Raw genomic sequence first — 17975 nt, forward strand, 5'->3', positions numbered from 1 at the left:
GGTCAGGGTGGGACAACGCCCCCTCTCCCCAGCCTTCCTGGTCATGCAGAGGCCAGGGTGCAGGGACCGCTAGAGCGAAGGCCCAGGGAAGGAACAGGCATTGTGCTGGGCTGGCCAGAAGTACGGTCAGGGAGGCCCAGCCAGGAAGGGCCCTGGACATCCCTGTCCAGGAGATGAGGGGCAGGAAAGAGAGGGGAAGCCGTCTCCAGGCCCCAGGGGGCAGCTGAACCCCATAACGGCTGGGGAACTGGGGTGCACCCTGTCCACGTGCTGGGGCCCAGGGAGTTCCAGGCCAGCCCCCACCTCCGCTGGAGCAAGGCCCACCCCTCAGGCCTCAGTCTTCTCCCCCTGCAAATTGGCCACAGCCTTTCCTCTGGGGCTAAAATGAGGAGAGACCTGCCCACCCCACCAGCTCAGCCTCCATCTTGTCCCCCCATCCCCCAGGGACCCCAGAGATGTCACCCTCCAGGGCTCAAGGCTCAGACATGGGGGCACTCTGCAGACCAACACCCTGTTTCCCTGTGGGCACATTGGAAGCATCAGGATTTTCTGCCTCATGAAAGAGAGCCCAAACCTGGGTTCTCCTAGCCCTGTGCCCCTGCCCTCAGGGGCCCCCACTGGTGCTCACTAGGCAGGGGGATGTCTTGCTGTCATGCTGGAACCCCCTCGCCCCTGCCCACCTCCCCAGGTCTTTCCCAGCACCTCACCTCAGGCGTTACAACTGTGTATAAAGGATGAGTTAGGAGGCCCTGAGGGAGGGCGGGAGGGGCTGGCCCCGGTGGGGGAGGCTGGGCGCTGCGTCCTGTGGTTCTCCCCCACCCAGAGCCACCCTCCCTGGGGCGCTGGTCCAAGCCCTGACCCTTGGGGATTTGGCAACCTCTTCCAGTTCACGGATCCCTGAGAACCGGGCCTCCTTCTGGAGTGGATCACAGCTTGGGTTTCACTCTGGGTTTCTGCTTGGAAAGCCCCCTGGGCCTGGCCCTGACCAACATGTTTTGCTCCAGCCTCTTGCCCAATCCCACCCCCAACCAGACCTCAGCTTCACCTCAGTGTGTGCTGGTTATGGTGAGGCTGGACACCCACCGGGCTGAAGAGGTACCAGGGTTCCCAGCATCCGCGGAGGAAACGCCGGGGCCGTGAGCCCCCTGGTGGCTGACACTGGGAAGTGCTGCTGCCCAGCCCAGTGAGGAAGTGGCCTGGCTCTCGTCGTGGGGCTCAGGGTGAGGAAGAACAGTGCTTGGCATGGCCCACCCTGGGCCCCCACCCCAGCCCTGCACCCCCAGCTCCCGCCCCGTTCCAGTGAAAATGCTGAGGCTGGCTCCAGTGCCTGAGCTGTCCAGACCTCTGAATCCCTTCTCTCCATCCTTCCCTGCCAGGTGGCCCCACTTCACACAGGATGCTGAGGCCCAGGGAATTGGGAGCCGGCCGGCAAGACCGCCCAGAGCCTGGCACTGCAGCCCCCATTTATTGCACTGCTTTGCCGCTCACAGGGGAAGCATGTCCCCCAAAGTCCCACTCCCAGCCCCCCACCCCCAGCGGACATCTCATCCCTGGGCAGCTGGTCCACCTTGCCTGCCTGAGTGCTCAGTAGCCCGCAGGCTCCCCGCCTTTCCTGGAGTCTGAGGCAGCCGCCCAGCCGCCAGCTGTGCGGACAATGGCCTGTACCACAGCAATGAAGGTAGAAGTGACCTCGGTGTGGTGGTGCCGGGTCTTCAGGGCTGCAGCCACTGCCTGGGGGTGGGAGGGAGAGGGAGGCCTCAACGGGGGCCCAAGACACCGTCTGAACCACACCTGTGTGGGCCTGGGCTCCACAGACGCAGGTGGTGCCATTTCTGGCTGAGTGGCCACGAAGAGCAAGTTGGGGGCAGCTGGGCCGATTGGGTCTCATCGGAGCAGGTGGCCTGGCCCTCACAGCATGGGGTGCAAAGTGGCCCAGGCAGCGGGCATGAGGGTCATCTGCCCCAGGCAGAGGACAGCAGCCATCGTCCACTCCACAATGACTCAGGAGATCCAGGCCCTGTTCCAGGATTCCCAGGGGCCCCCAGTGTGACTCAGCACCACCCCCAAACCTGGTCAATGTCTTTCTCCAGCGTCGTGGTGTTGGGCAAAAGCTGGTTGTGCAGCCGGGGCTCCTCCACTGCCTGTTTCACATCGTAGCCGAACCACAGGCTGTGGATGATGGCCTACGGATGAGGGGATGGGGTCAGTGTAGCCCACTGGGCAAGGGGCTGGGGCACAGGCAGGTGGCACGTACCAGTGCAGTGGACGTGGTGATCTGCGTGCCCCCAGAGGCACCCACCACCATGCGGACCTGGCCGTCCTGACCCACGATGATCGCCGGGCACATGGACGAGAGCGGCTGTTTCCCTGCAGCCGGCCGGTGGGAGGGAGGGGACAGAGGAGCTGGTCAGCTGCCTGCTGGGACACCAGCCCCCTCCCCACCCAAGCCCTGTGCCCCACACCTGGCGTGATAAAGTTGGCCGGTGAGGGGGGCACCCCGAACTGGTTGATGATGTTGGGGGAGCTGAAGTCATCCATCTCATCGTTGAACAGGATCCCGTTGGCCCGTGACAGCACCTTGGAACCGAAGCTGCAGACCAGCTGGGTCAGAGAGCTGTGCCCGCCCCTGCTCCGTCCCACCAGCCCCACGTGCCCACCAAAGTGCCAACACGCTCCCTGGGGAGGTGGGGGCAAGCACTCTACCAATGTGGAGCCCCCCTTCTAGGACACGCAGGCAGCCCCGGCCCACCCGGCCGCCCAGCAGCCCTACTAGAGGTTGATGGTGCTGGTGGCCGACACGGCACTGCCATCCTCCGAGACCACGGACAGGTGGGCGGTGCCCCCGTCATCTGGCGTGTAGAACTCAGGCTCATAGTAAGAGGCCGGGTGAGTGGTGTCATCGGAGATCTGGGCCCGGAGCTGGGCAGCGAAGAACTCGGAGCTCATGTTGCGGACCACCTGCCGAGACCCCAGAGCTGGCCTGAGGAGGTGAGGGAGGTGGGGAGGGGGACGGGCTTGTGCGAGCAGCTCTCAGGAAGCCCCCAACCATGGCTCTGACCACAACCCTCCTGCACCCAAAGTGTCACGTGGCCCGTCTGACCCCCTCTCCCCAGCCTCTGTCTCTGTTGCTGTCCAGCAACTCTGAATGTCTGTCCGTCCTTGGAGTCCCCACTCTCATTGCATCCAATCATTCATTCATTCAGGGAGCTTGTAACTTCATGCCCAGCACTGGGGAATCAGCAGGGAACAGACACGCAGGTCCCCACCCTCACAACAGGGAAGACAAAGGCAGGCAGGGATGTGCTGGAAAGAACAAGCCAGGTGAGGCGGGTGGAGTGTGATGGGGTGGGAGCAGAGTGGTCAGGGAGGGCTTCCCAGGGAAGGTAATATCTGAAAAAGCCACCTAAATGGTAATGCAAAGGCCCTGAGGCAGGCCTGTGAGTGACAGGCAGACAGTGAATGGGGTTAGGGAGAGAGGAGGTTGAAGATGCCAGCAAGGGCTGATCCCATAGGTCCTTACAAGCCCTATAAGGACTTCAAAGCCACCTGTGCTTAGGGCAGAGGAGTGAGCAGCTGATGGGTGTTACCCCTCCAGCAGCTGTGTCTGGGTGAAACCCAACTGGGAGGCTATGATATCCACCAGGTGAGAGATGCTGGGGGCTCACCAGGTGGAAAAGAGGAACGGAGAAAGGCCCCGAGTCTTCAGTCTATAGTGGCCGCTAACTGGGGAAGGTTGGGAGCCTGACTTGGGACAGGAGCTCGTCGGACCCTGAAGAATCTGTCTCAGGTGGGTGATGGGCCACACCTGATGTGTTGAGTTCATGGGCAAGGCAGGGCGCAGGAGGCTGAGCAGAGGAAATGCCTCCAGAAGGTTCCAGCAACACCCATGAATTAAGTGACTAATCCAAGGGGAAAACGTTCAGCCTGAATCTACTTCCAAGGAAACAGGGTTGAATCCGGGAATTGGGACATCCTAAAAGACAACTGCCCTGGGCCTTAAAATCAACAAAACAGCCCAGGGGGTCCATTGAGGCTAAGAGACGGCAGACGTGACAGCAACAGCAGGTGTTAGCTTGACGGGCCCGGGGCCTCAAGACACGGATGGGACCCTTGGGGAAAGGCCGACCAGGCATCTAACAAGGAAAAAACAGGGAGAGCAAGGGGGAGACAGATGGAGACGGGGAGAGAGGAAGGAAATGTGCCAAAACGTCCATAACCTTGCAAATTAAAAAGTCAAAGGAGGGAGGTGCTGGTGAACGTGGTAAGATGCTGCAGAGAGTGGACCGAAGGGGAAACGGAGGCTGGTCTCAGAACCTGGCAGTGCAGGTGTGGAGGGAGGAAGGGCGGGCACGAGGAGAGAGGGCTCCAGGTGGCGGCCAAGGTTGCCCCAAGGGGGACCAGAGGGACGGGGCAGCAGCTGGAGGGTTCTGGACCCACAACCATACTCCTCTTTCGGGAATGACCCATCAGAAAGGGTAGACTGGGAACCCAGGAGGGAGAGCAGCAGCGTAGGAAGGGCGTGCAGAGTCAGAGAGTGGATGAGCAGAAGGCCAGTCTCAGCCGGGAGGGAGGGCAAAGAGGGGCATGATGCAGTGGCTTCCACCAGCTCAGGGATGCCAGGTGCTGAGGTGGGGAGCAGTGAGTGCAAAATCATCCCCGGGAAAGAGAAGAGGGGCTGCTGAGCAGCTGCGGGAGGTCACAGGTCAGTGTGAGGGGGTCTGCGGGTCTACCTTGCAGGGAGGGGGGGACCCAAGTAGGTAATGAGGGATGTGATCGGGGTGGAGGTGGAGGTCCAGCCTGGAGCCGGGGCACCTGGCGAGTGGGTGGGTTGGGCAGTGCAGGGCCTGGGTGGGGATCTGGGAAGTTAGCTCCTGGGTGTGACCAGGGAGCATGTGGCCGGGGCCTCTGCCCACCTGGAACACTGGTCCCCTCCCCTGAATCCACCCTCCTCCACCCTGAGGGCTGTGATGCCCCTGTGCATTCCTCACCTCGGCACTGACCACTCCAGAGCCTTCCAGGCCAAGGACACAGCACATGCAAAGGCCCCGAGGTTGGAGTGTGGCAGAGGAGGGCACTATCACTCACTGACAAGTCTGTCTCTCCCACCCTGTGAGCTCCGTGGGGCAGAGGCCAGGACTCAGGGTCAACAGTCCATCCCAGCACACAGTAGGCCCGAGGGCAAGTCAGTGGCAGAAATAGATGAATAAAGCCTGAGTGAGGCTGGGGTGGCCATGGGAGCCCTCCTGGCATCTCCATGGTAGGTCCCCCACCCATTGAAGGCCAGCCCCTGCCCCTTACCTCAGTCACATTGACAAACTTGGGGTCCCCAAGCAGGGTCCTCTTGGCGTAGGCAAACCGGAAGGCCTCCACTATGCGGTGGTAGGTCAGGCCCTTCTGCTCAGGCGTCTCCACGCTTGCCCGGGAGAAGTTGTACCCTGGTTGGGCAGAGCCGGGCAGGTTGGTGGTCCCGGTGGCCCCGGGACATCCAAGCTTGGCCAGGACAGCTGAGTGCCCTGAAGGGGCGGGTGGTCCACGCCTCCCTGACCCACTTGGTTCACCTTGAGAAGGGGGACGTTTAATAACCAACAGCAGTGGCTGCTTGGGAGGCGGGGGAGGATGGAAGGAAGCAAGGGTCCCCCAGGTCTGGGCCTCGCATGTCAGCCACAGGGCTACCCAGTCCACGGGGTCATAGATGACCACTCAGATTTACCAGACATGCCCTCTGGACCAGGCCGCCCAGCGTGAACTCTGGCACTGAGAGCCACCCTGTGACCCCGAGACCTCGCACGGCTGTGCCCACACCCAGGACGCTGCTCTGCAGGGCCACGGAGGGCAGCTGACCTTTGAGGATGTTGAGGATGAGGGCCAGCACTGGCCCGCTGAGCGGGGCACTGGGCACATAGAGCTGGGTGTCCCCGAGGCTGATGCTGAGTGGGTGCTCGATCAGCCCTGCGCGGTAGTTGTTCAGGTCCTCGGCCGTCACGATGCCCCCTGCATGGGGTGACACGGAGATGGGGCACACTTCTGGGGGGCCATCAAGCGGGGAGCCCTGTCTACTCCCAGACCTCCCTGACGGTGCTACCTCCCCCTGGCCAGGTCCAGGCCAGCGCCCTCCACCTGCTGCCCCACTGGCCTCTCGGTCTGTCGTCTGTCCTCTTGGCGGCCAGAGGATCTTCTCTAAGTGGGAAATATCTGCTCCCATCCCCCACTTCCCCTACCTCCGCCCCCCCTCCTCCTCCTATGACTAATGGGTGGGTGGAGGGAAGCTCTTAATTCTCTAGGGAAATGGTTCCAGACATACTAAGTATTTACAGGCTAATTTCCGATGTCAGTGGTAAAGGTTAACATGCTAATCACCCTCCTCCCTGACACACTGGCAAAACTAACATGAAGAGGCCATGGCTCAGTGAGGGAGAGGCAGCATGGGGCTCCCGAACCTATGAGAACCTGCCCACAAGTTCCCAACCGCAGGCCCTGCATGCAGCCCCTCCCATGCCTCGCTCACCAAGCCCACCCTCATCCCCTGTGATCCTCCTGGAGAATTAAAAGCCCTCTCTCCAGGCCTCTAACTGTTCTCTCTGCTTACAAAGTCCAACCTCACCTGTGGCTCAGGCACCACCCCCTCCAGGAAGTCCTCCAGGGTCTGTACTTTAGCGCTTCCCCAACCCTGGCTCCTGCCTACACCTGCATTCCCCCCACCAGGGTTTTCTCTCCTGGACTACAGGGTTCCTCTCAGCTTTGACTTAACCAGGAGCTGTGGATCCGTGTGGCCTGTCATTAACTGCAGACGCATCTGTGACCCTCCCCTGCCAGACACTCCCTGAGGGCCCAGTGTCCAGGCCAGGTAGGACTCAAGGACCCCAGGCTCAGTGTTCCCGCTGTGGAGTTCCTGGCCCCAGGCCCCTGAGGTCGCCCGCTCACCGGCCTCCTGGATGTCCTTGACAATCTGGGCCGTGAGGCTCCCGTTGTAGAAAGCCTGAGCGCCCTCCAAGGCCAGCGTCTCGTAGGTGTCGGCCAGCCGAGGCATGGTCACTCGGTCCCCCTCCCGCAGCACCTTCCCATCCCGGCAGAACACCTCGCTGGGGCAGAGGGGGCTCCCGTGAGGCAGGCAGGTGGGGCGGACTCAGCCACCCCCCTCACACACACACACACAAGAGAACAAAGGATGGGGTGCCCCTGTCCACAGAATCCAGCCCAGGTGGGGCCGGGACCCCACCCCCAGGCTCAGAACGGGCAGGGTTTTGGTCCCTCGTTCAGCGCAGGTTCCTGAAAGTGCCACCCGCTCATGCCCACCAGTAGGGACCGTAGACGTACCACAGCTCAGGGTGCCGCTGGATGGCAGCCTGGCTTCTCTGCAGGGCTCCCGCCAAGCTCTTCCCCACAGGGAAGCCCTGGCGGGCCAGCTGGATGCTGGGCTGGAAGAGACGAGCCCAGGGCAGTCGCCCGTGCCGCTGGTGTGCCAGCTCGTAGCCGCGGATCTCGCCTGGAACCGCCACCGACAGCCCACCTGCGAAGGAGAGGGACACAGCTAGTGGCTCCACAAGGGGGATGTTCCAGGCACATCCCCAGGTGGGGCCAGTGAGGCTCAGGAAGGACATAGATTTTTTAGGTCACGTCTGGACTCAGCAGGCATGAGTGTGGCTCAGCTCGGCTGTCTGATGAGGGCACAGGAGCGAGGGGCGGTAGCACGTGTGCTGGGTCCCGCTGTCCCAGGCCTGGATGCCTGTCTCCGCACGTGCCACCGTGTCTGAAATCCTGTGCCAGGCCCATGGTTGCACAGCGAGAGTATAAGGAAGCCAGACCTCACCATCTCTCAGTTCGAGCCTCCTAGGCCATGAGGCTCCTCATCCCATAAGACTCAAGTGTTCCTCCAAAACCCGCCAAAGCCCCCGGCACAAGCCCAGGCCACTCTCAAGGCTGGGCTGGTCCCAAAGCAAGGGCATCTCTTCCTCTCTTCCATTGTCCCAACTGGGACCTGAGCCCAAACCCCTGCCCTGTCCCCTCTCTGGGTCTCGGTTTCCCTATCTGACCATAAAGAGTTTTGTTTCCCAGCACTGTCCTTTGAGGAGCCATGATTCCCCTGGAAACAGAGCCCTGGACCCTGGTTGCCCACTAGGCCTCACTGCCCCCCGCCATGCCCTAAAGCCAGCACTGACCCAGAAAGTTTCAGCCACAGCCTTGGCTCCCAGGCACCCTCCTGCTTTCACCCCTGATATGCAGGGTAGGGGGCCACTCCCAGGCTTGGCGGCTGCAGCTCTCAAGCTGCCTCTCCCACCCTGAAGTGGGGCATGAGGTTCCAAGAGCCGGGTTGTTATGACATTGGCACATCCCAGAAGGTTTGACACCCAGCACACAATTCCTCCCCCTTAAATAAGTGCTGCCCTGACCTTGGTCAATCAGGCTCTCATGCCACACTCTCACCAAGGTCACCAGTGACACCCACGCTGCCAGCGCAGGGTTTCTTTCTCATCTTACCTGGCCCATCACTCTCTCTTCCTGCGTCACTTCTGCATCTCCCTGCCCTCTCCTCTGTCTGCACCAACTCTTGGTGTCCTCCTCCATGTCAGGCTGCAGGGTCCATTACATGCTGACAACTCCCAAACTGACTCTTTGGCCTGCTCCCCTCATGGCCAGATCTGACGATGCACCTGCCCACTTGAAAAAGGTTTCTCAAACTTAACACCTTGCCAGTCTCTGTAAGGGCCACCCTGTCCTTCCAGGTGCAGACCTGAGACCCCAACTCACCCGAGACTCCTGGGTGAGCGTCACACCCAACCCATCAGCAAATCTGCAGCTCCGCCCTCCAAGTGTGCTCGGCCCAGCCACCAGCCACCAACTTCATCTCTCCCTGGTTATCACCGTGACATCCTGATGCGCCACCTGACGGGCAGGTAACTTGCTCCCCCTCTTTCACAGCAGCCTGAGGGGGGTCCCATCAGAAAGCGGCCAGATCCACCCAGGTCCCCCCTCCGACTCAGGGAACACCTTTACCTCACTCAGACATGATGACCCATGAGGTCCAACATGACCTGGGCTGTTCTACCTGAACCTGTGTCCTCCTCTTTCTCCCCAGACACCCCCACGGCTGCCCCCAGCCCCAGCCTCTGGGTCTTTGCTCACATGCCCTGACCAGGGTATCTGATGAACCCACAAGCCCTCCAACCCTTCCCACCTCTGCTTCCCAGGCAGTGCTGGGGCACATGGCACACCCATGTGTGCTATCTCTCCCTGCTCCACCTGGAATGTGCATTTCACCTGTTACCTTTGTTTCTACTGGCTTAGGGAACAGCCCCTGACGCTGTAGGAGGTGCCCAACAAGCCCTAGTTAAATATGTGAATTCCAAGCATCCAAAGATGCTAAGTCTGTAAGATTCCCACACTCTGAATGATTTCATTTCTACACTGAGTTTCCCAATGAGTAAAAATTCAAAGACTGTGTTGGAGGGGATTCCAAAACGGCTGCTCTCAGCACCCTACCCAGGGTTCCACCTGCAGGAGGGGTCCTGCAGAGCCTGCAGGAGGGGTTCAGACCCACTATGGCCTTTAATCCCCACCCCTCCTTCCCTCCAACCTCATCCTGCAATCCACTGGGGGTCCTTGCAGGGGTGCCCCCTGGTGGCCACTGATTTTCCTTGGCTGCCTGGGGAGTTGCAGGGATTTCCTTCTTGGCTTAAGGACAGGTTAGAAAAAAGAGACTCCTTCCCATATTCTAGAGAGCTATCCCCACAGATGAACAAATGAACGAACGAATGAATGACTTGGATGCCCTTTAAAAACCCAGGGTTTAGATAGCCTGGGTTCAATCCCAGCTTTACCACCATCCAGCCGTGTGACCTTAATCAGTTTACATGACCTCTCTGGGCCTCAGCATCCCCACCTGTAAAATGGGAATCAACACCACGCTCCCCGTGCCAAGCGTACAGGGAGGATTCAAGGGGCTCATTGGTGAAAAGGGCTGAGCAGAGTGCTGGCCCCAGGACCCCCGGCACATGCAAGCTGTTGTAATAGCAATCACTCTCTCCGTGTTCCAGCTCCGGGTGGCCCTGGAGGGGCCTGAGTGGAAATAACAGAAGCTCTCTTTACCCTCTGTGATGATGGGCTTGACCAATCATTATGGAGGGTTTTGTGGGGCCAGGAAGGGATGGGATGGGACTGCCAGAGCCACTCCCAGCCCCAGATGGGGTGGGGGGGAATATGGAGGGTGGGGGTGTGCTCATGCCTTCCAGCAGCTCGTCCTGGCCCTGCACCCACACCGAGCCTGCACTCACCTTCCTCTGACTGCTCTGAGCTGTTGAACATGCCGGCAGAGGCCAGCTGAGGGGCCACCTCTCGGGCGTTGATGACCTCAGCCTTTCCTGGAAGGAGAAGCATGTGGGCAGTCCAGACCAACACCAGCCCCTCACTTGTGTGAACCTAGGAGTTGCCCAGCTCTGCCTGCCCAGCCCAAGTGCAGCCTGAGGCAGGCAGCCCCACCATTCACCTCCCACCCTGCCAGCCACTCACGTGTGGTGCTGTTGTAGATGGTGAGAAACAGGCCACCCCCGATGCCCATGCTGTGTGCGTTCATGAGCCCCACGCACAGCAGGGCCGCGATGGCAGCATCCACCGCTGAGCCGCCGTCCAGCAATGCATCCCTGCCAGTGGCACGTGCCGGGAGTGAGAGCCGGCGGGCTCTCTACCCTCCGAGATGCGCACCCCGCCACACACCTCCCCACCGCCTGGCCACCCTGCCCAAAGGAGGATGGAGAGGAGCCCATAGTTTTTGATTTTTTAATGTAAAAAATTGTTGTATTCTAAAACCAACGGGCTTAAATGTTCCTCTTTTTCAAGCAAACAGATGTACGTGACTTTTATAATTGGAAAAAAAGGGGAAATTGTTACTTTTTATTAATAACATCTTTTTTCTGTTTAAGTTTTTAAGTGAGAATTGATCTTTGTACATGTGAGCTAGGGGTCTAAAAATGAAACAGCAGAGTTTATCTGAAGAGACAGACACCCTTGAACTGAGAAAAGGGCTCAGCTGGACACTGGGAGACCCACACCCTGCTCTCGGGGCCAGTGTCCCCTTCTCCCCTGACCAGAAGCTGCTGAGAAGGTCCAAGGACAGGATAGGCAGCTCCACGCACACCGAACACCCCTCATCCAGGCAGCCCCTTTACCAGTGGGGAAACTGAGTCCCAGAGAGGCGAGGGTCTTGCCCAGGTCCACTTACGGTGGCTGTCTTCCAGGGCCTGTGTCCCCACACCCTGCCCCACTCACCTCCCGATCTCTGAACAGCGCTTGGCATCCGCGGCCACGGCAGCTCTGGGGTACACGTGGCTGTGGGGCTTGAAGGTCTCAGGCAGCCAGACGCAGAGGCCAATGATAAGGAGCATTAGGACCACGGCCACCAGGGCCAGCAGCATGGACCGCTTCTTCATGGCTTGGCGGGCATGGGGGATGGGAGGGTAGAAGGTCAGGGGACCACTGCTGACCTGGCCTTGGGCACATCCTCGTCCCGCAGAGCACAGCACAAAGTCGAGCCTCAGAAATATGTCCTCATGTCTCCTTCCGGCCCCCAGAATGCATGGGCCACCCAGCCCCCAGATTTTTGCTCAGGCCACTCCCTCTGCCAGAAGCTCCTGGTCCCACCTCTGCCCCCGCAAATCCTCCTTCTTATCCTCGGGGCCCCCTCCCAGTAAGGACCCCATCTCCAGCAGGGAGCCCCCCGGATTTCACTTCCGGAGAGGAGCCCCTGATACTGCAGGACCTTGTCTGTCTCCCCACAGTGGCAGAGCCCTCCACCACCAAGCAGGTCACTCCGGGAGGCACAGGCCTGGCCTGATTCCTTCCCGGCACTGTTCTTGGGTCCCCAGAGTGACCTGCCACAGAGCGTGGGTTTCAGCTTTTGTTGTGCCCTCAAAGGGGGCACCCACAGTCTCCTGAAATCATCAGATGAGCCACCGCGGGACCAGAGCCTACCTTCCTTGGCGGGTGGGAGCCCTGAGCCTCCCGGGGAGGTGGCCACAAAAGATGGTTTTGGCTGAACAGGCCGGAGAAGTAACTGGGACCTCCTTCACACTCTGCAGGAGACTGTGGCCACAGAATCTGCTCCAGGGAGACTCCCAGACCACGCAGTCTGCTCGTTCTCCTGAAAATGGAGCGGGTGTCTCTGAAGCGGGCTGGGCCCGGCCCTCCGGGGAGCAATGTGAGGTGTCTCTGCCTCTGATGAACTCTGCCAGCCACTCCCATGTTGGTGAATATTCCGTCCCCACAGTGCATTTCTCCCCTGCGCAGCAAGGGGGTTACACAGAGCAGGGCAGGGAGCTGTCACGTGACCAAGGGGTGCGGGCCAGTGTGTCAGCCGAGGGGATGGAGCGCGGGCTCTGGGGCCAGCCTGCCCCGTCTCACCTGCGTGGGACCTTGGGTAAGTCACTCACCATCTGACCATCTGTCCAGTGGAATGGCAGAAGCGTCTGCTGGGAGTATTGTGAAGATGAAGTGGGTGGGAAAGTGTGAAGTGGTAGGTAAGTGTTGGCTATGTTGGGGGTGCCTGGAGGCCTGCGTGTGGCAGAGGGGAGCCGGTCAGGCTCCACTCGCCATTTATTTCCCTGTTGACTTCCTGCCAGGCTGTGAGGGAGGGATGGAAGTAACCCTTGGGGTCCCCGTGGCAATGGCAGCAGGAGAGGGGTGTCACCCCAACGGGGGAGGAGAGGTGTGGTGACAGAGGCAGGGTGCCCCTCTCCCGGACTCAGTTCCCTCTGAAGGGCGATGTCTGCTGGAGAGCCCAGGGCTGGAACCCCTCTGGCTACCCTGTGCCTATTCACAGGGTCTCCTAGAGCTGGTCCAGGAATGGAGTCCCACCCAATGTGGGGGCATCCAGACCCCAGCACAGAAGGGCTTTCTCCTCCCCAGGCTCAGGGGATGCTCACACAGCAGACTACCACCCCACACCCCCAGCAGGGTCCAAGCCAGCCCTCCTCTCTGTCTTGACGACCTTGACCGAACCTAGGCACCACCGTTTCTCGCTGGACACCCTCCCATCCCCCACCAGCACTGCCTGCTCTTCTGTCCTCGGAAAAGCAGTTAGAAGGCAAGGCTCTCTCCAAGAAGCCAGCCAGGTCCTGCCGCCACCGCTGCCCTGAGGACAGTCCATGCCCTCTGCCAGGCCTGACAGCTCTCAGGGCGTACCCCGGGCCCTGGCAGGAGGCCAGGTCAGGGTTAAGGGTTCCTGATGGAGGCAGCTGTGCTGGGAGGTCTGCGGAACCTCGGGACCTCGGGAGCTGGGCTGGCAACCTGAGGCATCTGTTCCAGACCTAGAACTTTCCCATCATATGCGGCGGGGTGGGCGGGGCAGGACAGGGGCCGGTGCCCCCCTCCCCAGCACAGGCACAGCCCCACCCGTCAAGGAGGCCCCCCCAGTCCTGTCCACTGGGTCAGGCCACTCTGGGCAGCTTGGGGGCATGGCCTCATTTCTCCTGGGCTTGGGACCATCAGCTGAGACCCCACCCCCACAACTCTGGGTCCTCCTCTCCACCCTCAGGCCCCTAGACGAGCCAGCCAAGACCTCCTGAGGTCCACGCTCCAGCCCCCCCCAACCATCTGCCTGTGCATCCTTCCACCCAAGGGCCCAAGTGGGCTCCCCAAAGGGCAGGGGGTACCCTGCGAGGCTCAGTCTACCAGGGAGTGGGTGGAGGGGTGGGCCGCACTGACCCGTCCCCTTCTCCCTGGGCAGGGCAGTAGGGAGGCCTGACTCAGCCCCCCATAGGCAGCCATCCCAGCCCTGCGGAAGACACCCTGCTGGGTGACTGTGCTTCCGTTTCCCATCCCCCACACACGTTTTTCTCAGCCTCACTAAAACAACGTCCAAGCTCAGAGGACTGGCTCTCACCCAAATCAGTGTCAGGAAGGGAAACTGAGGCCAGAGAGCAGGTGCTTGACCTCCAATAGCGACCCTGCTCCTCTTGACCCCGGTGGGCTTACCTGAGGCCTGGGGGCAGCGGGGGCCCAGGACAGCCTCTGTTCCCCAGAAGACAGCTCTGGGCTGGGACACTGGCTGGGGAGGAAGAGGCAGATTTGTCTGCCTGGGAAAGTCTTGGCCACAGTGTAGGCCAGGCCCCCCCACTCCCAGGAGCCGCCCAGAGCCACGCCTGCGGCCCGGGCAGAGCTTCTCAGGGGGCCTCAGAGCTGGGCTGGGATCTGGGGTGGGGGTGGGCTCCTCCCAGGAGGAGCAGAGGCAGGAAAGGAGCAGGAGGGGCCGGAGGAACTCACGTGCTCACCTAGTCCAGGGGGTGGGGGATGGGGGTGGGAGGGGTGGGGGGGAGAGGGGGAGAGACCTGCCAGGGGGCACCTAGAATCCCTGTGTACGTCAGAGTAGGTGGAGAGTGGGCAGTCCTCAAAGAGAGGTCTGGCCTGGCAGGGAGGATGGCCGGAGGGTGGCCGGAGGCTGCTGTCGTGTCACGGCAACAAGGAGGCACAGAGACTCGGCCTATTGCCAGGTGACTAAAGTTCACGCAGCCCTGGGAGGGCCCTGGAGGTGGGAGGTGCTGTCAGCAGTGACCCTTGGGGTCCCCTGGATGGTGGCAGCAGGCAAGGGGTGTGGCTCCAATGGGGAAGGCGAGGTGTGGCGACAGAGGCAAGGCGTTCCTCCTCCCGGACTCAGGCCCCTCCAAAGGGTGGGTGTCCCCCACAGGCTTGCCCTGTCCTTGTTCAGAGTATCTGAACTCCAGGGCCAGACATGGTGTCCCAGAGATGGTTCCTGAGGCCGTGGAGCAGGGGTGTCACCAGCACCAGAGCAGAACCCAGACCTGAGAGGCTCACCACACCCCACAGCTGGACGGCAAGGGGACCTCCCTGGAGCACGGCCCAGGGCTTCAAGTCCGGAAGGTTCCACCACCTATCCAGGAACATTAGTGCCCCAGGCCCAAGGAACCACCTAAACAGCCTGGAAAGGCAGGGCCCAGAGATGGCCAGAGCGGGGTCCAAGGTCACACAGCCCACCAGTGCACACCTGGCTACCCCATACCTGCCCCAAGTTGCTGCATGTCCCTGACCAGCCCACCAAGGAGTCCAGAGTCAGGAGCAGCTGCAGACCCGCCCCAGGGAACTTGGACACTGCCCCATCCCCCTTTGGCCCTCGTCAGCCAAGGAGAAGCATCAGCCACTTCCTGAGTCATGCCTCCCTCCCCCGCTCCCCAGCTCGCTGTGCCGAAGCTGCCCAGGAGCCCCCACAGCCCCCATCTGTGACATCTAATCCTCAATAACCCCGCAAGGCTGCACCATTTGATAGGTAGAAGGAGACGTGGAGGCTGACCAGACATTGCTGCCTGCTCTGGGTCACACAGCCAGAAGGCCTGGTCCTGTCACTCAACTGCCCTTGGGCGGGCTTGGCATGGAACCCACCCAACGCACTACCATGAAATCCTCAACCAGCATGACCCTGGGATGGGGGTGCCATGACAGCTCTTTCCCTAGACACCATCCCCTCCCCTGCAGACCAGGGTAACTAGGAAGATGGACAAGGCAGGATCCAGGGACCAAGGCCCAAGACATGTCCCTGAGGACTGGACATCAGCCAGGAACATCAGGGTATTTGGTCCTGCCTGAATGGCTGCATTGCAGCTCAGTCGGCTGGGAGGGGTCTACAGTGGAGAGCCACAGGGCTCTGTCTCTAGCCTGCCTGAGGCTGCTCAATGGTTTTCTCCCTGCCTGGGATGGCATGAGACATGGCAGAAGTGGCAGGAAGGTAAGAAGAAGGTCTGAGTGGGCAGAGGATGACCCAGACCCCACAGGTGACCTCAACAGGAAAACCCTGGGCTGAGGCAAGTTGGAGGAAGCCCAGCAGCAGCTGCAGGTTCTACGGAAGGGAGACAAAAGCGAAGGTGTCTCAAAGGCCACGTCAACTGAGGCATGACGTACAGAACAAAGAAAGCCCTTTCTCACATATCAAGTGTGTCACATTCTGTCCCAGTCAGCCCACCACACCCACATGCAGAGAGGGGACCTGGGGGCAGTGGGTCTGGGCTGGAGGTCTCCTCCAGACCCCACGGCTCCTGTCCTAGGCACAAAAGGTGGTGAGTTCTCTGCCCCCAGGAATATGCAAGCCTCACCCAGCCAGAGTTACTGACCCTGCCATCAGCACCACCCCCTCCCAATACACACACCCATGCTGAATCTAGGCTGAGCGAGCATGTTCCAGGACGCAGCAGAGAAGACAGCATGAAGAAGAGTGAGACAGAGCAGACAGCGTGGGGTTTCTCTGTTAATCCTCCAACCCCAGAGTCACAGGGGTGAAACTGGGCACAGCCCCAAACCCATTCACAGGCCGGAAGCCGAGGCTTAGGTAGAAGCGACTCGGCCCTGGAGGCACATGGATGGACAGGTAGGCACCCCTTCACCTTCCTTATCACCAATGCCCACAGTGAGGAGTGATGTCCCCTAGGTATGAGAACACAGCTCTGGGCAGGAAGCTTACCATGACCCAGACCGGATTTGGGATCTGTCTCCCTTGCTGCCCACCCTGGTGCAATAGGGTTGAGAATTAGAAAAAGGCTCCTTCCCCAAGACCTGATAACCACTACCTGCCAGAAACCTGTCAAAATAGCTATACATGCCTGCAATAACCACAAGGGGGCGGGCGCCCCCTGGAGTTGTGCAATCACCCCTTGTACTTGTACTGGCCATGCCCCACCCCCACCATGAGAGCAAACCAGAGCCCGAGAGGAGCAGATGTGGCCCCAGGACACAGCGCCTCAGCCCCCATCACCACTCGCCTCCACTCCAGACCCGCCACCTCAGTGACCCCACCACCACCCCAGGCTGCCCCATCCTTCTGGGCCTCAGTTTCTCCACACTGCCCTCCTCCCTCTCAATCCAAGAAGCCCACTTCCCCACACTCCTCCACCCACCCCACAACTGTAGCAGAGTCAGCCAGAAAGCCTTGTCAGGCAACCTCAAACCCACTTACTGGAAAAGAAACAGACGCTCCCAGCCCAGACCCAGTCAGACCAAGGGCCTAAGGCTCTGCCCATCCGTGTGACCCCTCTGCAGGATCCGTCCACACAAGCCCCACCCCCATCACCCTGAAGGGCAGCTCACTCCCATGACGCAGGTGTATAAACTGAGGCCCAGAGAGGACGGGGGACTCCTCCAGAGCACAGCCAGGACATAACAGAGCTGGGGCTGGAACCCACTCCTCCAGATGCCTCCGAGAGGCCCCAAGCCTGAGCTCCCCACTCCTACGATGTCCAGCAGCTCAGAGATGGTGAGCTGAGCTTCGGGGTCACATAGCACTGGGGTACAGCCAGACGCCCATCCTGCCCCAGCTCACCTGGCTGCAAGGCTGGTCCTCCTTCTGTACTCCAGCACAGAGCAGAGTCCCCAGTGCCCAGCTCCTCCCCTCCCTCCCCCTGCTGGCCTGAGTGGGGGGAGGCTTTAAAGGCACAGGAACCTTTCCAGGTGGGAAGAGGACTGGTTCCTGGTCCTATCCCTGGGGCTGTGTGACCTGGGACAGCGGGTAGCCTCTTCAAGCCCAGTGGGGTCCCAAACCCTGAATAAGAGACCTGAGCTTTGAGGGCCTCGTAGGGCTACATGAGGCTGGGTTTCAGGCAGAGGCCAGTTAGGCCAAGGGTCCTCTGGGAGGAGGAGAACTCCTGGCCACGTACAATATCCAAAGAGGGGTCCCACAGTGCTGGGGCACAGCCAGATGCCTCCATCAACAGGGGTGGGTGTGTGAGCATCAGAGGCCCCGCCAGGTCTGAGAAGCCTGACGTTTTCTCTAGAGTTCTTGGTCAGGGGATGCCCTCTCCCCCGCCCCCGGGGCTGCAGATGTCCACAGGCTGTCACTCCAAGGACCCTGGTCACCGTCACCAGGACAGAAAGGAGTCACATGACCCGGGGAGCTTTTCCTTATCCCTCAGCTTTCTGGGGTTGAGGAGGCAGGCTGATGGAGGATGGGGCCATCTGCTCACGTCCCCCCACCTGCTCCAGCCCAACAG

At 60.7% G+C, this 17975-nt stretch overlaps 1 protein-coding gene across 1 annotated transcript; it reads right to left on the reverse strand.

The window, feature by feature from the left end:
• Positions 1–1284: 1284 nt before the first annotated feature.
• GGT1 (gamma-glutamyltransferase 1) lies at positions 1285–17334 on the reverse strand. Its single transcript, XM_007196320.3, has 15 exons — positions 17309–17334; positions 13963–14035; positions 11962–12130; positions 11260–11422; positions 10504–10634; positions 10269–10355; positions 7315–7507; positions 6922–7079; positions 5842–5991; positions 5299–5435; positions 2771–2958; positions 2463–2590; positions 2255–2367; positions 2070–2183; positions 1285–1731 (listed from the first exon to the last, which is right to left on the reverse strand). The coding sequence occupies exons 4-15, from the start codon at positions 11418–11420 to the stop codon at positions 1585–1587; spliced, it is 1707 nt and encodes a 568-aa protein (XP_007196382.2). The 5' UTR covers positions 11421–11422; positions 11962–12130; positions 13963–14035; positions 17309–17334; the 3' UTR covers positions 1285–1584.
• Between the last annotated feature and the right edge of the window lie 641 nt (positions 17335–17975).

This window comes from Balaenoptera acutorostrata, chromosome 13, assembly GCF_949987535.1.
Source record: "Balaenoptera acutorostrata chromosome 13, mBalAcu1.1, whole genome shotgun sequence".
NCBI classification, from domain to species: Eukaryota; Metazoa; Chordata; class Mammalia; order Artiodactyla; family Balaenopteridae; genus Balaenoptera; species Balaenoptera acutorostrata.